Here is a 24,611-nt window from a genome sequence, read left to right as displayed (position 1 = left end):
CCAGTTGTCTCAACTATGACTAGTGTATCCTTTCTCCACTAATTTGTAAGGTCAACACTGACATATGTGAGAGTCTGTTTCTGTATCCTCTATTATGCTCCATGTTCTATTTAGCATCTCTACTAATATTACACTGTCTTAATTTCTATCACTTTAAAGTAAGTAGAGCAAGTCTACCTTAAACTGTTATTTCTCTTCAGAATTATCTTGATTCTCCTTATCTTTGGCTTTTCCATATTCATTTTAGAATCAGCTTGATAAAATCCATGTAAAACATGGTAGGAGTTTTGACTAAAATTACATTGAACTTTATAGATTTAACTTGGGCAGACTAACATCCTTGTGGTTTTTGGTCTTATCCCCAAATTGTATATCTCTCCACTTATGTAAGTCCGCTTTTAGGTCTTTCAATGAAGTTTTATAGATTTTAATGGGAGGTCTTGCCTTTTTAAAGACTTATTTGCAGGAATCTTGTATACTATTTTTCTTTGTAACAGAATAATGTATAAACATCATTGAAAAATAGTCTAGTTTGAAGTTGACCATTAATTTGAAGGTTTGTATAGTATCTTTAAAATTTTATTTAATATTTTGTAATTGGTTGTTGATTGTGTATAGGAATGCTTTTTATTTTGGTTTATCCATCTTTGATCCAGGAAACTTTGAGCTTTTTTAATACTTTTAATATTTTGGTTGTAGATTTTCTTGGGTTTTCTATCATAATCAAATTGTGTTCACAATCAAATAGTGTTCACTTAAGGACAGTTTTATTGCATCCTTTCTCATGTGTGTGTGTGTGAGATTTACTAGGCTAGCACTGCTGTGAGAGAGAGAGAGAGAGAGAGAGAGAGTGTGTGTGTGTGTGTGTGTGTGTGTGTGTGTGTGTGTGTGTGTGTGTGTGTGTGTGTGTGTGTGTGAGATTTACTAGGCTAGCACTGCCAGGACAGAGTCTAATAGAAGTGGTGATACTGGGGATCCTTAGCTCACTCTTGATGTTAAAGGGAATGCTCTTACCTTTCATTCTTAAATATAAAAAAGGATATAGTTTTTGTAGGTAGCCTTAATCAGGTGAAAGCATTGCTTTTCTATTTCTTATTTGCTAGACTTAATATTATTTTCATACAAATGAATACTGCATTTCATGAATGCTGAATGACTTTTTCAGTGTCTCTTGATATGATTTTTTCTGTTTTAATCTATTAATGTGGCAAATTACATTAATATATTTTCAAAAATTAACTATTATCGCATTTTTGGTGTAATGCCCACTTTGTCACAATAGGTTCTTCTTTGTTTATTTTTTTCTCACATTTATTTGCTGTATGAAATTTAGTATTTGGCTTAAGATTTAAGACTTAGGCATACATTTCCATTTGAGCTATTGGTCTATAGTTTTTATATTGTCTATGGTAGGCTGAAAAATGGCTCCTAAAAAAGATATCCATAATCTCTGAAACCTGTGAATTTTACCTTATACGATTTTGCCATTAAAAGTTTTCTAGTCTCATAAAATGAGTTGGGGGATTTTTCTTTTTTTCCCACTGCAGTATTTTGAACAAGTTTGAGATATCTGTGTCTTTAACGTTTGGTAGTAGTCAAATCTAAAACCATTTAGGACTTCCTCTCTACCCCTCTTCTCTCCCTCTCTTCCTTCTTTCCCCTGAACTTACACCTTCTTCAACAGTGTTTTGATTGCCTTCATGCAGTCTCGGGGATCCCCAGTCCAGAAATAGGTTTTTATTAGTGATATGAGGTCTTGCCTCAGTCTTGATATTTAGTGATATTGCAAATTAGTATGTTAGTGATGTTTTAAATTAGTGATCTTGCAAATTCATATATACAAACCAAGTCCTTTGCTGTCAAAGTCACAAGATTGTACCACTAGCCTAAGCCCACAGCTCCATGGAAGCTGTAGCTTGAGGAGCTTTCCATAGCATTTTTTCAGCTTCTTTTATTAATAAAGAAGGCCCCAGGCATCAAGAAGTGAACCTGACTCTAGTTTCCCATTTCAAATGGAGCATTTTCAGTTCTGTTATCTCACAAGGGCTGTGCTGTCAGCCACTGCTGTCTGCTTTTTGACTGGGAGCACAATAGGCCTGAGGCTTCAGCTCTGCTCATCTCCTTTTATTTCTTCTCCGTTTATTTATTTGTTTGTTTGTTTATTAGCTAAAATTCTGGGTATAGAAACAAAAGTCTTTCTATTAAAAGCCATGTCTATTTTTAGCAGAAAAATGTTAAAAGTTCCAATTTGTATCATGGCATAAAACAAAATAACTTGTAGAAATAAAAATAGAGTTTGGGGAAAGTAGAGAGAGGGGTAAAAGTTAAAGTTTAGGCAGACTGGTAGAGCTCACTATAATTTTTAATTCTTTATAATTTCTCTGATGCTTTAAGTAAGTTACATTGTGTTTTGTTCAATTGTGTATTTTGTTTTGATAAATAGTAGTGCAGATAACTAAAATTTTTAATATGCTAACTATATGACAATATAATGCATGATTGTATTTTCAGTTAAATTGTCTTTTGTTCTTTTTATCATTTCCTGTCTTTTAATTAATATTTGGTATTTCAAATTGTCAAAACATGGGAGATGGACCCCTCATATTAATTATAGAGCTGTTGAAATTGCTACCCAATTATTTAATTGTCTTAGTTTTCTAATTTAATATTTTATTTATTGTTAGGTCATGGAAATTAATATTCAGTGATCTAACCACTTCAGTTCTCTAATTTAATTGGTTGAAGCCAGTTTTAGTTTCCCTTGGCAAATCTGTTTGGAGCATACTCACATAGTAAATGAATGAATCAATAATTCTGATACTGCTATCTGTTCCTTTTCAAAGGAAATAGCTTAATAATAACATGCATTAAATAGCATGTTAAAGTTCAACCACGGGCAGCAGTTTCTTGTTTTCAGCAATTCCATGCATTGTTCCTATGACTCTCCAAACCAGCTGTTTTCTAGTTTCTAGTATTTTATTCCAGGCCCTTTTACCTTTGATCTGTTGTGCTATTTCTTTAGAATACTGTCTTCAATTAATATTCTTTAGATTACTGTCTCCAGTTAATATATTAAAAATTTGGTACTTTGGATATTCTTTCTTTAAGTAATATAAGCTCTGGATAATAAAGGCTATTGCCACTTTCCCTAAAGACCCACCCTGGCTGGACTAGATTTCTTTTCTATCCTCTCCAGCCTGCCTCCTCTCATCCTGCCACTACTGCCCAAAGCAGAGGAATCAACCAGAGGAATCTGGGCGTGGATCTGGTCCATACTGTGTACTTAGGCAAATGTTAATTTCTGAACATAGCTGACAATGTTCAAATCACAGTATAATAGGTGTATTATATTTGAAGTGCATTCCAGTTTAGATTCTTTCATCAGTAAGCTGGCTTCTTTTTTTCCTTTTGCCGTTAAGGCAATGGATAGCTTAAGGGAAGCTATGAAATGAATGAGATGGGAAGAATAAAGCTCATTACTTCAAGCCTGCGGGTACTCGAGGAAAGTATTAGGTAAACAGAAAAGAGAAGTCAAGGAAAATGTTGCCCTTTCTATCCTTGTACATTGTGGGGAGGAGAAAAAACAGAGGTAAGGTCAGTAGATGATCAAAAGTAAGTTTCAATCTCTTCTTTCTAGGCTTTGTCCCAGGAGGAGGGCAGCTTTAACTCTTCTAATATTTGAGATTTTTGGAAGGGAATCACTTTTCAGGATGCCCCAGCATCCATGTGGGGCCCATGTACTTCAGAGTGAACTTGGTAGTGCATCATGGTTAAGAAAGGCCAAGTAAAGGCCATAATTAGTTTTCCAGATCTATCTTTAGTTTCAGGGTGGCACGAAGGACATAAAAATAGCTGTATGTCTCTGTCATGACACTCACCCATAGTGAGGGATGAGGTGACTTTGCAGAAAAGACTGCAAAACAGACAGCTAGGACCATGGCTGAATAGAGGATTATTCAGAGACTAAGAGGAGTCAACAGTGCTTGTGGGAGCTAAGTGAGATCAAGCTAATAGTGGAGAACAATCTAGTCTAAGTTGAGATGAACCAGACTGTGAATTAGATGAGCTGCAGGGTGCAGCAGCAGAAACCCCACAGAACACCTAGACACTTTCTTGGAGAAGAGTAGAAAAGGGGTAGAAATATCAGAAGTAGAGAATTTATCCAAAGAAGCTCTTTATCAGACTAAAATTTAGTGGGAGACTTTAAAGAAAAATTCGGTTAGTGTGCTTTTGAGAGAAATCAGATCAAAAATAGAGAAATAAACAGCTACATTTTTGCATGTGTAATTTTTCAAAGCCATAACAATAGCCAACAGAGAAGAGTTTGTAATACCTAAGACTTGGAAATGCTTGAGGTTAAAGTTTCTTCTATACTGCTGCTACATCCTGAGAGATTTATGGAAGTCCCTGACAGACTCCTGCTTCAGCCTGCAAATGTGGCTATAGCTGGATATGCTGTGTGTGCAGTTCATGGGGAATCCTGGAAGGTCTTACTGTTTGTCTCAGGAGTATCAGATAAAGGAAATTTCTGATTTTTGTTTTATAATCCAAAGGCCTATTATATAGAGATTACAGTGATCTCTTAATTGCTTAAGGAAACTATTTGAAAACCTTAATCTTTTAGGATGGGCCTGTGTGTGAACTTTCAAAACCCTTTCAGTGTGTGGCAGTGCTGGGGGAGGGGCTTGTAGGTTAGCCCTAAATACATTTGAATTCCACTTTTCGAGAAACAGAGGCACCAAGGACCTGATGATGGGAACAACTAGAGGGTAATGCTTTTGTTGAGCTTCTCTGGATTACAAGCCCTCTTGCAGATCTCCTCTGCATCTTTGTTATTATAAAACAAAGCCTGGGCCAGAGGAGAAGGCATCAAAGGATTATGGTGTGAATATATTCTTTTTGTAGCATTTATCATAATTGTAATATAAACAATAATTGTGCAATTATTTGTTTTCATATTGTCTTCCCTACTACACTTTAAGCACCACAGTAAAATCTATGTCTTTTGAGCTGTATTCACTAGCTCTTAGCATAGTGTCTGGTGTATGTTAGCCATTTAGTGAGTATTGTATGAATGAATTAAAAATTAGTGAATTAGTAGTAATAGGTATTTGCCCATCTGTAAATAAATTGGAATTTTATGATCTTAATTTTTGTAGTAAATTACAGCTTCATTTAAGTTTACCTACTTCATTTAAGTTTACTCAATGTAGTATTATTCTTTTAGTAAAACATAGTATTCTCATGAAAGCTTACAACCAGCTCTGTTAAAAAAAGCTCTGATTTTTCATGTTTTCCAATTTATGTAGTCTAAATACACCTACCACAGCTGGTTTCAAGCTAACCCACATTACTTCATGGAATGCAGAGCTGGGAAGAAATATGCACAATTGGTTTTTGTGAGTCAGTGAACAACACTGAAGCTCTTTAATATCCATGTTCTAGTAGTGCATTGTTCTTCACATTTTGATTGTGCTAGCGATATACATTCTATAGAACATGTACATTAAAAAGACTGTGAATTAGTTAAGGTAATGCTATCAACTGTAAAAAATAAACTCAAAAAGTCGTTGTAGCTGAAAATAATAGAAATTTATTTCTCACCTGTGTGAAGTCCACACCGGTTATGCCTGATCAGTTAAGGGCTCTCCTCCAAGTGCTCGTTCAAGTTCTTTTTTCTTCTCTGGCTGCTTTATTTCCAAGGTCTTGAGTGAAGAGCGTGAAGATAGCAAATAAAAGTTTTTAAAGGTCATGGAAATGGCACACACCATTCCACTTATAATCCATTGTCTAGAATATAGTCATATGGCCATGGCCACTAACTACAAGGGAGGCTGGAAAATGTAGTTTTCTAAAAGGAGAAGGAGATAAGTTCGTGAAATAGCTAGCCAAAATCTTTCATGACTTTCTAGTCATATGATAGAGTTACATTGATCAATTTATACTCTTTCACCTTATTTCTTCTTTGACAAATGCACACATTTCTAAGCAGGTTGGCAATGGTTAGAGGTGGAGTCTAGTGAATTCCTTTTTCTGTGTAGAATTAGCTGGGTTATAAGAGCTTGGCCTATGATCTCATTAGCACCCTTCTTTGAATTATATTATTTTTTATCCCTGTTCATACAGAAATCACAAATTTTAAAGACCTTTAGATTCCTTTAAATTATTGTATGTACCTAACATAACCTTTTTTTGTTTTCTTTGACTATTCAGTGTAAATGTTATGCTTACAATTGTTGTGGCTTTAAAAAGGTATTTGTATTTTCCTTAGTTTTTTCTGTCTTTCAACCCCATCAAGGATGTTTGTGGAATGGAACATGTGGTAATAAGTGACAAATTTGTGCTATTAGCTAGTATTCCGTCTCTTAATGTTGCTATTTTACTTTTAAACATTTGGCATACTTAGGACAGGTCATAATACCTTATAATTTTGAATTGTATATATCTTTGTATTCTCAGGGCCTAGATGTTTTTGATAATTGTGAGGACAAGCAAAACTAATAGGCTGTAACCATGAATATTTGCAGGCATACATATTTCTAAGATATTTTAGCAACATTCATCACAAAATACAGTTGATGGTTAACTTAATTCCTTAAAGGGTTCCATTAACAAAAGTCTTGTGCTTTTATTCCCAAATTAGTTAAATTTTTTTCCATGGACACAGACTTTATCTGTAATAGATATTAATCATTTCACAGTTAGTTAGTGAAAAATTACCTCACAGCATGTGTTATGTGTTTGTGAGAGGTAGTTCAGTATCATCAATTTATAAGTTGGGTTGGTATGTGTGTAAAGTGCTGCGAGTGAAAGTGTGAGTTCTTCTGTACTATTTGAAATGAGTGGATTTAGGATTCCTGAGCTTTATAGATTCATAAACTATTAATCCATGAATAGGAGGAGATGGTAAAAGAAGAAAATGAAGGTAATTTGGGCGTTAGGCTATGAAGACAATACGAGCTAGCAGTTTAGGAGGAACCAAATGATTTAGTCAGAAAAAGAGCAGCCAATGTATATAGCTTACAGGGGGCATGAGAAAAGATATCAGCACACAGAGAGTCTTTAATGAGAGTCAAACATCATTCTTTATATCTTATGCTTGTTTATCTTACATTAATGTCCACTGGATGTTAACAGATGAAGAAAATGGAGCCCATAGTGCTTCCAAGCCTTTTTCTCATTTTGTGCTACACAGAAATGATACTATTTGTACAATTGGTAGTTCACACCTTGGTAAACTGACAAGGCTGCTCATGGACTCCTTTGGCCTTACCTAGCCACTCTGAGGAGCACACCTGTAACCTACTCAACATATTGAACTGAAAATCTCTGCCCTACACCAGTGGTTCTCAAACTTTAGTAAACATCAGAATCACATGGAGGGTTTTGGGGGAAAAAACCCCACAGCTTTCTGGGCTCTGCTCTAGGGTTTCTAATTCTGTAGGCTAGGGATGGGACCTGGGAATTTGCACTTCTAGCAAGTTCCAGGTGATACCGATGCTGCAGGGATATTATTTGAGAATCTCTGCTCTAAAAGATGTTAAGTAATCTACCTACCTTGTGACAGGAAGTCGCAAAAGGTTGTTTCTGCAGATGGCAATTATTAAATAATTGTCTGTCACAAACTCTCATTTCTGCTTCATTGTTAATTATCAGGCACAAAAGAATGCCATACTTCATTATTCTGAGTGTAACATATTACAGATAAGTTCATATATTAGAATCATCTAGCATAGATTATCATTGTAATATGAATAGTAATTTGTTTAAAACAGAAAAGTTGAAATCCAAACTTCATTTACTTGTACATTATTTTGTTGTTCTGTATTTAGTGTGCCTTTAAAAGAGATCTGCAATACTTCTGTTTGTCACAAGATGGCATTGAAAGGCTGGAAATTTTATGTGAAATTTGATTTTTTGAGACTTGGTGGGTTATATATATTTATATTTTATTTCTATTCAAACCAATAATAGCAAAAGAAATTTGAACTATGATATATATATGTATATATATATTTTTTAATTAGAGCGAGATACTGATATTTTCATTTCAAAAATACTTAATTATTTACTTATAAAAATAAAATAGATACATGTATTGACATTGTTGATTACTTATTCTTTTGGAAATTGATGAAACATAAATCTTGGTGTGATAATATCAAATGTCTTATTTCCTCCAGAACTTCAAACAAATTCAAGTTAGCAAGCATTTAGAAGATTTTACTACTTTATAATTTATAAGGCCTTATTATGCTAGTAGAAGACATAGTCCCTGCCTCCAATGAGCTTCAAAGTTAGTTAGGGAAAAAAGAAATTTATACAATACAGTGAAAGAGCAATATAATAAAAAGTGATCCAGTACAATGTTGTTTGATATGAACCATACAAGCAATATGAACTAGAATAATGGACAATTAAGCAAAAAATTTAAATGGTATTTTACAAAAATGTCCTTGTATTGGTTGAGAACACCATGTTGAATCTTTTTTTCTATGATATCTATATTACTATAACTTATTTAAATGTGAGATAATATTTAGCAACCTGGAGAGCTGTGTAAGTTCTAGTAAATAAATAAAACATAAATAAAACATTAGCAAATATTCATTTGAAATATGAACTCAACTTTTATTTCATGATAATATGATTTTATTTTTTTCTGATTAATTGAGGGTGAAGGGTTTTCTGGTCACATAGATATTAATTACAATATACATAGATTCCTGTCGTCTGAAAAAGATCTATTAAAAAAAATCAAGCACGGAATGATTGTTACCAGGGGCTAGGGGGAGGGTGGAAAAAGGGTGTTAATGTTTAATTGGTATAGAGTTTTAATTTTGCACAAAAAGTTTTGGAGATCAATTTCACAACAATGTGAATATACCTAACACTACTTAAGTGTGCACATAAAAATGGTTAAGATGGTAAATTTTGTTATGTGTTTTTTACCATATTAAAAGTAATTGAGTGTCTACTACAAATTATGAGCAACTAGTAGGTTTTTATTGATGATAAACAATGTTTCTAGCTTTGTTTTAGACATTAAGAGCTATGTAAAAAGAAATAAAAACTCTCTCAAAAAGTATAATATAATTGGTGACAGAAGATTAACTTAATATTAAATGCTAATTTATTGGAAGTTTAATATATATACCAGGTATTGTGCTAGATATCTTATATAAATTATTTCTAGTCTTTAATCCTCAAAACAATACAGAAAGATAAGTATTATCTTTGTTTCTCTATCTTATCATTAAGGAAACTAAGTTTTATAGAAATGAAGGTTCAGTACCTTGTTGAAGTTGCAAAGTTTCTGATCTTGAAGTTGGTATTTATTTATTTATTTATTTATTTTATTTTTATTTTTATTTTTTAAAAATTTTATTGAAGTTGGTATTTAAACCCACCTGTCTAGTTTCAAAATCCATTTTCTGTATACTCACCATGCCCCTAATTTAAATATAATATAATTAAGAAAGACAAATAAAGAATTAGTAATTTGACACTTTGGTTTGGTGTTTCTGTCAGTAAATGTTATCTATTTTAAGTATCCTGAAAAAATTAAAAGAAGGGATAAATTGTTTAATTTATGGTAGCAGTTAATCTGAATTACATTTTAACTTCAAAAGGATAACTATATAATTTTCTGTTGGTTTGATTTGTTGTCTCTCTTTTTGTTTGTTTTTAACTTTTGGGAGCACTAATTTATTTTCCCTGTGTCTTTGTGTGCAGGTTATGTGGGTATGTAATTTGTGCCGAAAACAGCAAGAAATCCTCACTAAATCAGGAGCATGGTTTTATAATAGTGGATCTAATACACCACAGCAACCTGATCAAAAGGTTCCTCAAGGACTGCGAAATGAGGAGGCGCCTCAAGAGAAGAAAGCAAAACTACATAAGCAGGCCCAGTTCCAAGGACACTCAGGTGACTTATCTGTACCGGCAGTGGAGAAAAGTCGATCTCATGGGCTCACAAGACAGGATTCTATTAAAAATGGGTCAGGAGTGAAGCACCAAATTTCCAGTGACATAGCTTCAGACAGGTAAACATTTTGTTTAATCTTTAGGAAACGTATTATTTTTAATTTTCATTCCAAACAAATTAAAATACATAAAACATTTAGGCAACGTTGAATTGCCTAAATATGATGTCAATGTGCACATGTTTTATGTAAATACTGAGTGTAATGTTCAGGACTTGAGCTATCATAGATTTGAACTATCTTAGGTTTGATGTGGAAGTGTTAGGTTATCAGGTAGATTTACCAGAATAAAGAAGTGAAATAAACTGGGGAACTTAGGTAGGAGGTTATTGTCATAGGAAAGACAAACAGGGATAGGAGAAATGGGAATGAAGAAGAGATGGTTTTAAGACTCTTTATAGAGGTTGGATTTATGGGACTAACTGGAGGTGGGAGTTAAGAGAATGGCAGAGGTTAACTATGTCTCGGAAGGTTCTATCCTGGGCTAAAGGGTGATGTGGTTTTCCAAACAAATAAATGCAGATCAAACAGTAGGTTTATGGTGAAGGATTTCATGAGTTTGATGTATCCATGGGCTAACTCTGTTGTAAATATTTTGGCTCAGTTATGGGCTTCTCCATGTTCAAAGTGTTAGACGTTGAAAAATATTATTTAGGGTCCTTATGTTTCCTACATTTTGGAAGGGGGAGAATAAAAAATTTTCATGGGAAGATTATTTTTCTATTCCCTATTCCTCTGTTTGAATTGAAAATTTAAAAACACAAAAACACCTGGTTTATACTATTTCTGTTCTCAGAAGTGGCAAATACATTTCTGTTTAAGTAACTACAAAGTCATGCTTTTGTGGAAAAACAAATCTAAATTGTACTTATATCATGGTTGGTTCCAAGGTATCAGGCATAACAAGTAAGATAACTGGGAGTTACATTAGATGGTGTCTAAAACCATCATTCCAATATGTTGCTATGTTTTGAGAAAATAATAAAATAATGGTTATACCAGCTCTTTTGAAAAGTAATAAAAAGTGAAACAGAACATGTAATCCTATCTTTGGGCAAAATGATGTGGTTTCATGGCTGGAATACTGTCTATATGTCTCAGGGTGAAATATTGAGAACCCAAGAAATTTGAGGGTAGAGAACCATCTTAGAGTGAGGTCCATTCTAAGCAGAAAAAGATTTGGATGCATAGTTTATTTGGAAGGCAATCCCAGGCACCACCTGTATGGGGAGTGGGAAATGATACATTTAAGAGGAAGAACACAATACTGTACTGGGTGCAATCGAGTGTAGGTTAATTCTTTTGGCAATTGTCTCAATCTTCTAGAGTCTTCTGGAAGACAGGGTAGAATGACCTCAGAATTATCCTACATAATGGGCAAGGAAGCTGGAGTATTTGCCCATCAACTCTCTTCTGTTATTGGTTCAGGGCTGCTCGTGTGGGTTGTTAACTCTCTGGAACTTGCTGGTCAAACATGTTCCTGTGGCTGGAGGAGGCACTTAGGCAGAGTATTACAAATGCTTACAGTAAGAAGACAATTGCTATGAAGGGAATGATGGACGATGAGGCAATGTGGGTGGGTCACTGGCAGTGTCTACTACACAAGGACTTCAGAGATCAAGAGAGTCCATAAAATGGCAACTATAATTGTCCAAGTATATAGATAGATAGATAGATAGATAGATAGATAGATAGATAGATAGATAGATAGATAGATAGATAGATATAGATATATAGATATAGATATATAAAGAAAGTGATAACCAGTGGAGATAGAATTTTTAATGAATCAATGAAAGAATGCATTTTGTCAGGAAATTGTGCACTTTAAAAATAAATTCAGTTAATTTATGAGTAATTAATTCATCATTGTAGGGAAGCTGAAAGCCTATATCTAATTTTTGAATAAGGTAGTAATGAGAACAAATACATATCTTTTAATACATTTCTTAATGCAAAGGCTGCCATCCTGCAAGAAAACAATCCTCTGAGAGCTGCCACCACTTCTTCATCATATTGGTAACCTGTTTCTTCTCTTTCTTTTCCAAATTAGTCTGTCTTACAGGTTTACTAATTTTATTGATCTACTCAAAGAACCAGTGTTTGGTGTCTTTGTTTCTGTTTTGTATTTCACTGATTTCTGCTTTTTTGTTTCCTTTATTCTGCTTGCTTGGGTTTAATTTCCTTTTCTTTTTCAAGCTTCTTAAGGTAAAAGAAGAGACCAGTGCTTTCAGACCTTTCTTATTTTCTAACGTAGGGTCTATAAATTCACTCCTAAATGTAAACTGCTTTAGTGGCATCCTACAAATTCTGCTATTGTGTTTTCATTTTAATTCAGTTATAAATATTTTCTATTCTCTCTTTTGATTTCTTCTTTGATACATAGTTTATTTAAAAGTGTGTTATTTAAGCTCCCAATATTAGGGGATTTTGCAGACATACTTCTATTATTGATTTCTAATTTAATTTTATCGTGATCAGAGAACATGTTTGTTATTTCTTGTATTCTTTTCAATTTAATAAGACTTGTTTAATGACCAGTTAATGTGTAGGCCAGTTAATATGGTCTATCTTGGCAGATGTTTATGTGTTTTTAATGCTCTTATAAGTGATTTTTTAAAAAATTTCCATTTCCAGGCTGTTTCTTGGTAGTATTTAGAAATAAGAATGAATATTCTGTTGTAGTTTGGTGGACTGTTCTATTAAACATCAATTAAGTCATGTTGATTGACACTGTTAGTTCAAGTCTAGTATATCTTTGCTGATTTTCTACCTACTTGTTCTATCAATTATTGAGAGAAGGGTATTGAAATCTCCAATTATAATTGTGGATTTGTCTTTTTCTCCTTGCAGTTTTATCAGTTTTTGCTTTGTGTATTTGAAGCTCTGCTAATATAGACATAAATGTTTAGGGTTTTTAATGTCCTCTTGATTAACTGACCACTTTATTATTTTGCAGTAGCATTCCTTATTCCTGGTCATATTTTTTTATTTGAAACCTACTTTAATCTGAATATCATCACCACTGCTTTTCCCAGCTTTTGAGTAATGTTAGCATGGTATATCTTATCTATACTTTTACTCTATTTTTGTCTTTATATTTAAACTGTGTTTCTTATAGACAGTATATAGTTGGGTCTAAATTTTCTACCAATACGACAATCTGTTGCTTGGGGTGTTTAGATAATTTACACTTAACATGATTATCAGTATGGTTAGGTTTGTCTGTCAGTCTTGCTCTTTTTTTGTATTTGTCCAACCTGTTCTTTGTTCCCTTTCTTCTTCCTTTTTCTGTCTTCTTTTATTTTGTATATTCCGTTTAATCTCCTTTGCTGACTTATTAGCTATAACTCTTCATTTTTTTAATTTTAGGGTTTATAGAACACATCTCTAACATATCATATTCCTTCTTCAGAGAATACTATAGCACTTCATGTGTAGTATAGGAGCCTTGCAATAGTGCACTTCCATTTCTCCCCTCCCAATCTTTATGGCATTGTTGTCACATATGGTATTTTAAATATGGTACAGGGGGGAGGGAGAAGGGAGGGAGGTTTTGGTGATGGGGAGCAATAATCAGCCACAATGTATATCGACAAAATAAAATTAAAAAATAAATAAATAAATAAATAAATAAATAAATAAATAAATAAATATGGTATAAACTCCACACTACATCACTATTATTTTGTTTAAGCAGCCAATTATCTTCTAAAGATATTTAAATATTTTTAAATTATATATTTCCATTTCTTTCTGTAAATACATATTTCTATCTGATATTATTACTATTATTATTATTATTATTATTATTATTATATTGTTATTATTATTGTCTTAAGGACTCTGTTTAACATTTCCTGTAAGTGCAGTTCTGCTGGTAATAAATTCTTTCAGCATTTGTATGTCTGAAAACATCTTTATTTTGCCTTCATTTTTAAAAGATATTTTCAGTAAGTATAGAATACTAGTTGACAGAATTTAAAAAAATCTTTAAGTACTTTAATGATGTTTGCTTCATTCTCTTCTCTCTTGCATTATTCCCAAAAAGAAATCTGCGGTCATCTGTATCTTTGTTCCTCTTTACATAACATGTGTTTTTTCTCTGGCTGATTTTAACATTTTCTCATTATTGATGACTTTGAGTGATTTAATTATGACGTGCCTTAGTATAGTTTTCTTCATGTTTCTTCATGTGTTTGGGGTTTGTACTGCTTCTTGGATCTATGGTTTTGTAGTTTCACACAATTTAAAAAATTTTTGGCCATTATTTCTTCAAATTTTTCTTAGTGCTCTCCATACTCTCCTCCCTTTCAAAAACTCCAACTGCATGTACCTTAAGCCACCTAACATTGTCTCGTGACAATGTTATGACACTCTTTCAGTTTTTAAAATCTTTATTCATTTCTCATTCTTTGTTTCATTTTGGTTCGTTTCTACTGATTAGTCTTCAAATTCACTGATTTCTTCCTCTTCGGTGTTTAATCTTCCATTATCCCCGTCAAATGGGTTTTTCACCTCAGACATTATAATTCTTATCTCTAGAAGTTCCATTTAGGGTTTGTTTTTTATTTCTTGCATATCTCTACTTAACTTTTAAAATTATATGGAATATAGTTATAACTGTTTTAATGTTATTGCCTGTTAATTGTAATATCTGACAGTTCTGGGATGTGTCTAATGTTTGATTACTTTCTCATTATTGATTGTGCTTTCATGCTTTTTTGTAAGCCAGGTTATCTTTCATTGGATGCTGAACATTGTAAATTTTACCTTGTTGAATGCTGGATGTTTTATTCCAGTAAGTCTTTTTAAGCTTTACTCTGGGAAATATTTATATTACTTGAAAACAGGTCCTTCTAGGTCTTGCTTTTATGATTTGTTATTCTGTTCCAGAGTAATGATCAGTTTAGCATTAATTATTTCCCACTGCTGAGGCAAGACCTTTCTAAATACTCTACTCGATGTTCCAGAAATCAGGAGGTTTTCCAGTCTGGCTGTTGGGAACAGATATTATTCTTGGTTCTGTGTAAGTGAAGGCCAGTGTTTCTTCTAATCATTTTGGATTATTTTTTCCCTGGCTCCAGATAGTTTCTTCACATGCATATACTAATCATTACTCACCTAAAGATGCAAGGGGAACCCTCTGCAGATCACCAAGGTATCTCTGTGTTCAGCTATCCCCTGTCTCGTACTTTGTCTAGCCAACTCCAACTCTCTTGGTCTCCCTAAACTCTCAGAACTGTCTCCTCTACTCAGGAAACCTCTGGGCTCTGCCTGCACTCCCCTTCCTGTGCAACAGCTTGGAAACTCTCAAGGCAGTATGCTACGGCAGTCACAGGGCTCACTTTGTTTGCTTCTCATTTCTCAGGTATCACTCTCCTTTGTTGCCTAATACCAAACTTCTTAAAAACCATTGTTTGAAATATTTTCTCTAATTTTTAAGATGTTTCAGGGAGAAGAGTAAATCCAGGCCCTATCACTCCATATGTACTAGAAGTAGAAGTATTAAGCACACATTTTAATTACAACTTTTATTTTAAAATAATCAAATGCCACAAAGATACTTGGAAAGCTATAAATATCAGACAGTAAGGAAAAGATAGTGATTACCAAACTGCTAAATATTCATTATACTTAACCTGCCTTAAACTTTTTAGTTTAGATCCAAGATAATTGCTTTATATTTTTATTACTCTCTTGTTATCTCTTACACTTGGTAGCATGTTCCACCATCTAACAAAAGGTATCGTGATATAATTCAATCACGTAACTTGTTTTTAGTTTTCCACTCCTGCCTTATTAAAATTCCAGACAAAATCATAATGAAAACTTTAAGTATTTTCATTAAGTGTCATTAATAAAGCAGTAAAATGTAAAGACAAATACTTGTAAATCTTAATGCCTATAAAATATTATTTCTCTACAGTTATACTTCGTAAAATGCTTCAGAGACCATGAGGTAACTGTTACTTTTTCTATCTAATTTTTGTTTTACGAATGAATAAGGAACTAAGGAAAGAGAGTAAGAGACATTATATAGTAATACAGTTACAAGATCAGAGTAAAAATGTCCTCATGAGATTTAAACTAATATGCCAAATATATTCAGATTTAAATATGAATTATGGTGCAATTATTTGAGCCATGTGGTAACAAGTAATATTTATATTAAAATTCAATAAATTAATTGAACACAATACTACCAGTTATAGAAGAGAAAAAAAGACAGTGGAAAAGAATGCTTTGAAGTGTATCCCATTGCAGAGGACCTTAAAATGCAAAATAACAAGGAATTTTATAACTGGAAGTTTTTTCAAAATCTTGTAGATTGTCTTTTCTGTTTAAGAGATGAGAAAATGAGACAGAGAAAAGATACACATCTACAAATGATAACAGTATGGGGAAGAGGTGAGAAAGGGCCTAGGTCTCTTGACATTCAGTTTTTTTCTTTCTTTTCCACCATACAAATGAGCCATGATATTTCTTACTTTTTAACTTTTTAACCATAAAGTGCTAAATAAATAAATAGTAAAATTTTGCATAAAAGAAAAAACATATCTTTCTTAAATTTCACTAATTTTCAACTATGAAAATTATGAAGCATCCAACTATTAAATAATTTCAAATGTAAGAAAAATCAACCTAATGTTTTAAGACAGCTTTACTTTAGTTTTTTGGTTATTTTCTTAACCCAAAAAATACAGTTTTAAAAATGTATTTCAAGGTTTTTTTGAAATAAAAAAGATATGTGAAACCCTTAACAATATTTTGCATCTAAGTTGATGAACATTGGTGATTTTTATTAATAAATGAATAAAGTAAATATTCATTTATTCAAAGCTAAGAACTAGGGCCAAGTTGGCCAAGTATTTATTCATTCAATAACACTGAGGGCCTGTCTGTAAAACACTGTGTTAAGACCTGTGAGAGAAGCAAAAATAATAAAACAGGTCAAAACTACTGCAGTATTTAGTTATAGATTAATGCTCTTTAAAAGATGGAAATATGTAATATACTTTTCTATTTCTCAAATATAGTTCTAGACCCATAGAAATTTAAATTTAATTGAACTACAGCTTCTCTTTCTGAGGCCACTGATTTCTGAATGGTATTGAAGAAACAAATTACTAGTACCTTTAAATGGAATTATATTCTTTACCTGTAGCTGCATTTCACTGTCCAATTCAAATACTGCTGGAAGACCCATTCTGATAAGAAGGGGGTGGGGAGAGAGAACAGAGAAAGAGAATGATAGGAAGCTGGGAGGGAGGGTGGGAGAGAGGGGAACAAGAAAACATCCTTAACTGAAATAATTCAAATGGTGACAAATGAAGATAGGGAAAGAAAGGAGAAATTTCAACAACATTAAGAGCACTAGCTTCTCTCTAGGGCAGGGTTGGCAAACTTTTTCTGAAAAATGTCAGAGAGTAAATATTTTGGGCTTTGAGGCCCATATGGTTTCTGATAACTACTCAACTATGGAATTGTAGGTGAAAGCTGCCAGAGACAATAAGTAAATGAATAGGCATGGCTGTGTTCCAATAAAACTTTATTTATAAACAGATGACAAGCCAAATTTGCGTCAGGGGCATGGTTTGCTGACCCCTTGCTGTAGGAGAAAGAATACAAAGAGTTCATCATTAACTATTGATACATTCCTAAAAATTTACTGTAGAATCTGCATTTTGAAATAATAAGACAAATGTTCTTTTTTGCTTGTAAAGAGGAAAACTAAATTGTTTTTGAAGAGAAAGTATTTCCCAAATGAAATTTTATACAAATAATAACCAATTCCATTTTCTAGGCATAAATACCAAATCTGATAGTAAATTCTAAGTACTTCTCTGGCCAAAAGTAATTTTTATAAACAAAAGAAGCTTTTGTTTTGACTTTTGTGAGGTTCAGAAAGGAAGAATATAATTACAGGATACTTTGATTCACTAAAGTATGTATTTACTAGTAACAGCAGCCAAAAGCACCAGGCAAAAGAGAGAAAAAAAGGAATTACTACTTTTTTCTTCCGCCCAATAAGTCAGATGGTGCTATTTATTCAGGCTAGTACTTTTTCACTGAAAGAAGCATTAAGAATGCTACTGCAAAATAATAAAGTGGTCAGTTAATTAAAAACCCTAAACATTTATGTCTATATTAGCAGAGCTTCAAATACACAAAGCAAAAACTGATAAAACTGCAAGGAGAAAAAGACAAATCCACAATTATAATTGGAGATTTCAATACCCTTCTCTCAATAATTGATAGAACAAGTAGGTAGAAAATCAGCAAAGATATACTAGACTTGAACTAACAGTGTCAATCAACATGACTTAATTGATGTTTAATAGAACAGTCCACCAAACTACAACAGAATATTCATTCTTATTTCTAAATACTACCAAGAAACAGCCTGGAAATGGAAATTTTTTAAAAAATCACTTATAAGAGCATTAAAAACACATAAACATCTGCCAAGATAGACCATATTAACTGGCCTACACATTAACTGGTCATTAAACAAGTCTTATTAAATTGAAAAGAATACAAGAAATAACAAACATGTTCTCTGATCACGATAAAATTAAATTAGAAATCAATAATAGAAGTATGTCTGCAAAATCCCCTAATATTGGGAGCTTAAATAACACACTTTTAAATAAACTATGTATCAAAGAAGAAATCAAAAGAGAGAATAGAAAATATTTATAACTGAATTAAAATGAAAACACAATAGCAGAATTTGTAGGATGCCACTAAAGCAGTTTACATTTAGGAGTGAATTTATAGACCCTACGTTAGAAAATAAGAAAGGTCTGAAAGCACTGGTCTCTTCTTTTACCTTAAGAAGCTTGAAAAAGAAAAGGAAATTAAACCCAAGCAAGCAGAATAAAGGAAACAAAAAAGCAGAAATCAGTGAAATACAAAACAGAAACAAAGACACCAAACACTGGTTCTTTGAGTAGATCAATAAAATTAGTAACCTGTAAGACAGACTAATTTGGAAAAGAAAGAGAAGAAACAGGTTACCAACATCATGAACAAGAGGGATAACATCACCATATTTTAATGATATTAAAAAGTTAACAAGAAAATACTTTTAAAAATGTTATGTCTATAAACATCAACAAGTTAGATGTAGTGGACAAATTCCTTGAAAGACACAGATTACCAAAGCTCACTCAAGAAGAAATGATTAATTAACTTGAATATGTACTAAAGAAATTTATTTGTAGTTAAAAACCTCCCACAAATAAAACTATAGACCTAGATGGCATCACTGGTGATGTCTAACAAAATTTTAAGGAAGAAATAATGCCATTTCTATATAAACGCTTCAAGAAAATTAAAGAGGCTGGAATATTTTTCACCTCAGTCTCTTTGGCCAGCGTTATCTTGATATCAAAACCAAATATATTACAAGGAAAAGAATAAAACAAAAAAAACTTCACAGAACTTCATCCCTCTTAAAAATGAATACAAGAACCCCAAACAAATTTAGCAAATTGAATCAATTAATGTCTAAAAAGGATAATACATCATGACCAAATGGGATTTATTCTATTAATGTAGAGTTAGTTTAACATTTGAAAATCATGGTAATTCACCATTTTAACAAAATAGAAAAAATCATATTATTTTAATCATGTTAAGAAGAACATTTAACAAACTCCATCTTTTTAATACAAATTTTTAGCAAGCTAGGAATAGAGGAACTTCCTCAACCCGATCAAAGACATCTATGATAATTCTGCAGCTAACATCAAACTTAATCATGAAAAATTGAATACTTTCCCCTTACATCAAAACCAAAACAAGGATGTCCCTTCTTACCACTTCTATTCAACATTGTAGTAGGATTTCTAACCAGTGCAACAAGGCATAAATAAAATAAAATAAAACAAAAGCCATCCAAAAGAAAGAAGTAATACTATTTTCACAGAGAAAGTGATTGTCTATAAAGAAAATTAAATGAATACATAAATTGCTTCTAGAACAAATAAGCAAGTTAAGCAAGGTTGCAGGATATAAGGTTCATATACAATAATCGTTTGTATTTCTGAATACTATCAAGAAACAACCTGGAAATGAATATTTAAAATAATCAGTACTGAGAACATTAAAAATACTAAATACATTTACACTAGCACCAAAAAATTGAAGTATGTAGATATAAATCTAACAATATATGCACAGGGTCTGTATGCTGAAAACACTGGAACACTGATGAAAGAAATAAAAGGTCTAAATAAATGGAGAGATAAATCGTGTTCCTGGATTACAAGACAATATTGTTAAGATGTCATTTCTCCTCAATTTGATCTATATATACAGATAGATTCTAAAATTCAAATAGAATGTTTGGAATGAAAACAGCTATTAAAAAGAATAAAGTTAGAGGCCTAACACTACCTGATTTGAAGACATCATAAGTCTACAGTAATCGAACAGTATGGTATTGGCATAAAGACAGACAGATAGATCAATGAAATAGAATGGAGAGAGCAGTCTATATATAGACCCACTCATATATTGACAACTAATTTTAGACAAAGGGGCAAAGGCAACTCAGTAGAGAAAGGACTGTCTTTTCAACAAATGGTGCTGGACCGATTGAATATCCATATGTAGAAAAGGAATGAAGTTTGAAGCTTACTTTTTTACCATATAAAAAATTAACTGAAAATGAATTCTAGACCTAAATGTAAAACTTAAAAGTATAAAACTTATAGAAGAAAATATAGGAGAATATTGTTTTGACCTTGTTTTAGTCTAAAATTACAAATCTTCTGGAGGGAACTAGAAATGAACATCTTCCAGACTTTAGGGTAGGCAAACATTTCTTAGACAAGACACAGAAAGCACTAATCATAACAAAAAATAATGATGTTAGACTTCATTATAATAGAAACTTATGTTCATCAAAGAACACTGTTAAGAAACTGTATAACCAAGTTATATTTGCATAAGTGTATATAGTAGTCACATAGCTTTAAAATGAACATAAAGCACGCTTACGATTCAGTAATTGAAAATAAGCCTAAAAAGTGCAAATAATTGGAATAGACTGTTCACAACAACAATATGCAAATGGCTAATGAACAGAAGAAGTATTGTATGTCTTCACTTACTTGAGAAATACAAATCAAGACCATGGTGAGATGCTTTGGTGCACCCACTAGGAATGAGTCATGACTAAACTGGCCAAGGGGGTAGCAATGTCAAACACTTCTACCCCCACCAGAGAACTTTCTATCACACTTTCTTTTATCAGCAGGTCTCTTGCATCCTGTCCTTAGAAGAGAAATGTTAGCTATCTTGCGTCTGAAAAGTTGGGGACATTATTACACAAGTATTTTGTAGATATGATTTCATTCCTTTTAAGTAAACACCAAGTAATAGAATTGCTGCATCACAGGGTAAGTGTATATTTAATTTTATAAGAAACTATCAAACATTTTACCAAAATGCTCGTACCATTTTACATGCTTTATACTCTCACTAGCAAAGTATAGAGGTCAAATTCCTCTGAATCTTCACAAACCGTAAGTGTTACTTTTTTTGTTGTTTTAAAACAGAACTTCACCACACAAGTAAGTGTTGACATTTAAAAAAATATTTTAAAACCAGTAGTTTTCAACACTAAAACATGGAATTTTTTCTCTACTAAAGGAATTGAACAAATTAAACTAATTTCATAATGCAAGAGTTGTATATCTTCGTCATTGTATTCCTAGCATCTCGTACAGTAATTGATACATCGTGGTGCTCATTGAATAGTTGTTGATGTATAGACTGAATAAATGGATAAATAAAATAGTTTAAGGAAAAAAGGGGGTGGATTATAAGGATATTGGAGTGTCTGACAGAACCCCAGGAAAAGAATGAGGCTAGACCTTATGAACAGGTGGAGTTACGGACTCAAATACTATGAACTCTATCTCAGTATCTTTTGTCTATTTTTCAGCATATCTGTTCTCTTGTTTCTTTTCAAAACAGTTTTTACTGTTCAGCTGTTGTGCATGGTGGGAAAGATGACTGACCGTCAGTAGAAATTTGTCATATAAAAGAATGAAAGGAGTTTTGTAGTAGCCTTCATATTGAAAATCAGTGCATTATTGGCATATGTATTGTTCATCTTGCTTGGGAATTGATGTGTTAGGTTAAATAAAAGCTATTTATAGACTTTCATTGGTCAAGAAACAAAACTTTGCTAGGAGAATACAGTTAAGGTTTAGGATAATACATTGTTGAACTTGGATTTATGGTATTTATGATTGAGGTAGAACATGAGTATAAACTCTGTCATATGATGGTTCATATATAAAAGTATTTTAGACATTTTGGTTTGATATTGAATATCAAAATTGATCTTGCCAGTGAACCATAAAAAATCATCCTCTCTGAAAAGGGTATAAATAGAATTTTACGTTTCATGCCTCTTAAACTGGGAACAAAAAAAGGAGTAACAACTTCTGCATTCATGAGTTATTCTTTCTTTTCTGGTATTAAAGTTTACTGTGACTTTGATATTTTAAAAAAAGTTTGTTACTTTTCCTTATAGGTTGGAAGTAAAAAATGAAGTAATATATGAAAAGTATATATTTTTAGTAAAGTTGAATTAAAACTTTTTGTCAGAAGTGTTAAAAGTTTTTTTGCTCAAAGTGACTTGTATTGTTGCTATAGATATGACTTTGATAGTTACTTGAAAAAATCACTATGCTGATTTTAAAAAAATGGCTGTTTCTTAATTACCCAAATTTCCTGATTTGTATCTTTTAAAAAAATTCTTGATTTTGGAGTAAATTTTAAGACTTCTAAGCTTTTGGAGGTTTTTCTTATATTTCAAGGTGTAAATCCCTGTGTATCATCTCCCCTATTCTGTACCCTAGCCACTTAGTTCTTTTTTCTTCTTCTGCAACCTCTGTTTCTATTTTTGTTTGAGTGTATGTTTTTATAGAGATTCATTGCAAATAGAAAAGATAAATGCATATATATCTATTCTTTGAAAGTGATAGCATACTTTATGTAGTATTCCGATATCTTTCTTTTTTTATTTAACAGTATGTATTGGAGATCTTTCTTTACCAGTACATAATAAGTGTGCTTCATCATGATTTTTAGTGAATGTATCATATTTATTTAGACCCTATGGTGGACACTTAGATTATTACCATTTTTTTTTGCTATTACAATAATAGCGTTGAAATAGTCTCATATATATGTGTACTTATAATTTTGCATTAGAGTAAATCCATAGGGTAAACTAAAATTCCCAGAAGTAGACTCACTTGGTTAAAGAATATATGCAGTTTTAAGTTTCTGTAGGCATTGCCAAATTGCTCACAATAGAGGATATACCATTTTATACTTCTGTCAACAATTATTAGGGCTCCTACTTTCTAATTCTTGAGCTAACACAATTTTATAAAACTTTTGATCTATACCAGTCTGGTGAAAAATGATACTGTGTTATAGTTTAATCTTTCTTTCTTATATCATAATTGAATGAAGGTGGGCATTTCTGCATGTGGTTAAGACCATTCTTTTAATCATTTTTTTCTTTTGAACTCTCTGTTTATATCTTCTTCCATTTTTCTATTGGGCTGTTGGTCTTTATTGAAATGGATTTTTAGCATCTCCATTTATATTATGTAAAATAACTCTTTGTGGAATGTACTGTGTATTCATTTTCTATTGCTGTGTAACAAATTACCACAAACTTAATGGAGCAAAACATTATAAATTTATTTTTCCACTGTTTGCATGGGTCAAGATCAGGGTATAGGTTAATTGGGTTCTTTGCTTAGGGTCTTACCCGGTTGAAATCAAGGTATTGGTTGGGGCTGCGATCTCATCCAATGCTCAGGGTCCTCTTCAAGCTCACTGGTTGTTGGCAAAATTCATTGCCTTGAAGTTGTATGACAATCCTTCTGCTCTCAGAGGCCTCCCACTGTTCCCTGCCATGTGGCCTTCTCCATAGTGTGGTGGTTTGTTACTTTAAAGTCAATAGGAGAGTCTCTATGCTGCTTGGGACCTCTCTGACTTCTGTCTCCGATTCTAAACTCTTCTCTAAAGAGCTAACACGATTGATCAGACCCACCTAGGATAATCTCCCTTTTAATTAATTTAAAGTCAACCAAGGGGGGACCTTAATCATATCTGCAAAATTACCTCACTTTTGTCATATTATGTAACCTAATCATGGGAGTGATATCCCATTATATTCACAGATTCTGACAAAAGGTATGTACAACAGATGGTGGGAATTGTAGGAGCGATGTTAGAATTCTGCTTACCTCAGATTGCAAATGCTTTCTCCTAGTTATCTTTTGACTTTGATTATAGTATTCTTTTTCTAGTACATAAATATAAACACTGTCATGGTGGAATATATTTTTTTCTTTTATGGCTGTCGATTTGTGTTTTTTCTTTTTAAATGGAGATATAATTCATTTGCCATAAAATTAACCCTTAAAAAATATACAACTCATTGGTTTGTAGTATATTTTTGCATATCTGCAACGATAACCACTATCTAATCCCAGAATATTTCCATAACCCCCCAAAGATACACTGTACCCATTAGCAGTCACTCTCCATTCTCTTCTTCCATTAGTTCTCTGGCAA

General features: G+C 32.5%; 1 protein-coding gene across 22 annotated transcripts in view; it reads left to right on the top strand.

Annotated features, from left to right (window-relative positions):
* The window catches only part of RIMS2 (regulating synaptic membrane exocytosis 2), a 637,189-nt gene that overhangs the window by 189,809 nt on the left and 422,769 nt on the right, over window positions 1-24,611 (top strand). For all 22 annotated transcript variants that reach the window (XM_063079161.1, XM_063079141.1, XM_063079151.1 and 19 more), the window contains one exon: window positions 9,736-10,046. In XM_063079161.1, the coding sequence (XP_062935231.1) occupies window positions 9,736-10,046 (311 nt within the window). The remainder of the gene's footprint in view (window positions 1-9,735; window positions 10,047-24,611) is intronic.

The sequence above is a fragment of the Cynocephalus volans genome, chromosome 15 (genome assembly GCF_027409185.1).
Source record: "Cynocephalus volans isolate mCynVol1 chromosome 15, mCynVol1.pri, whole genome shotgun sequence".
Taxonomy (NCBI): domain Eukaryota; kingdom Metazoa; phylum Chordata; class Mammalia; order Dermoptera; family Cynocephalidae; genus Cynocephalus; species Cynocephalus volans.
The sequence above is the reverse complement of the archived record's forward strand: the minus strand, read 5'-3'. Positions and strand labels throughout refer to the sequence as shown.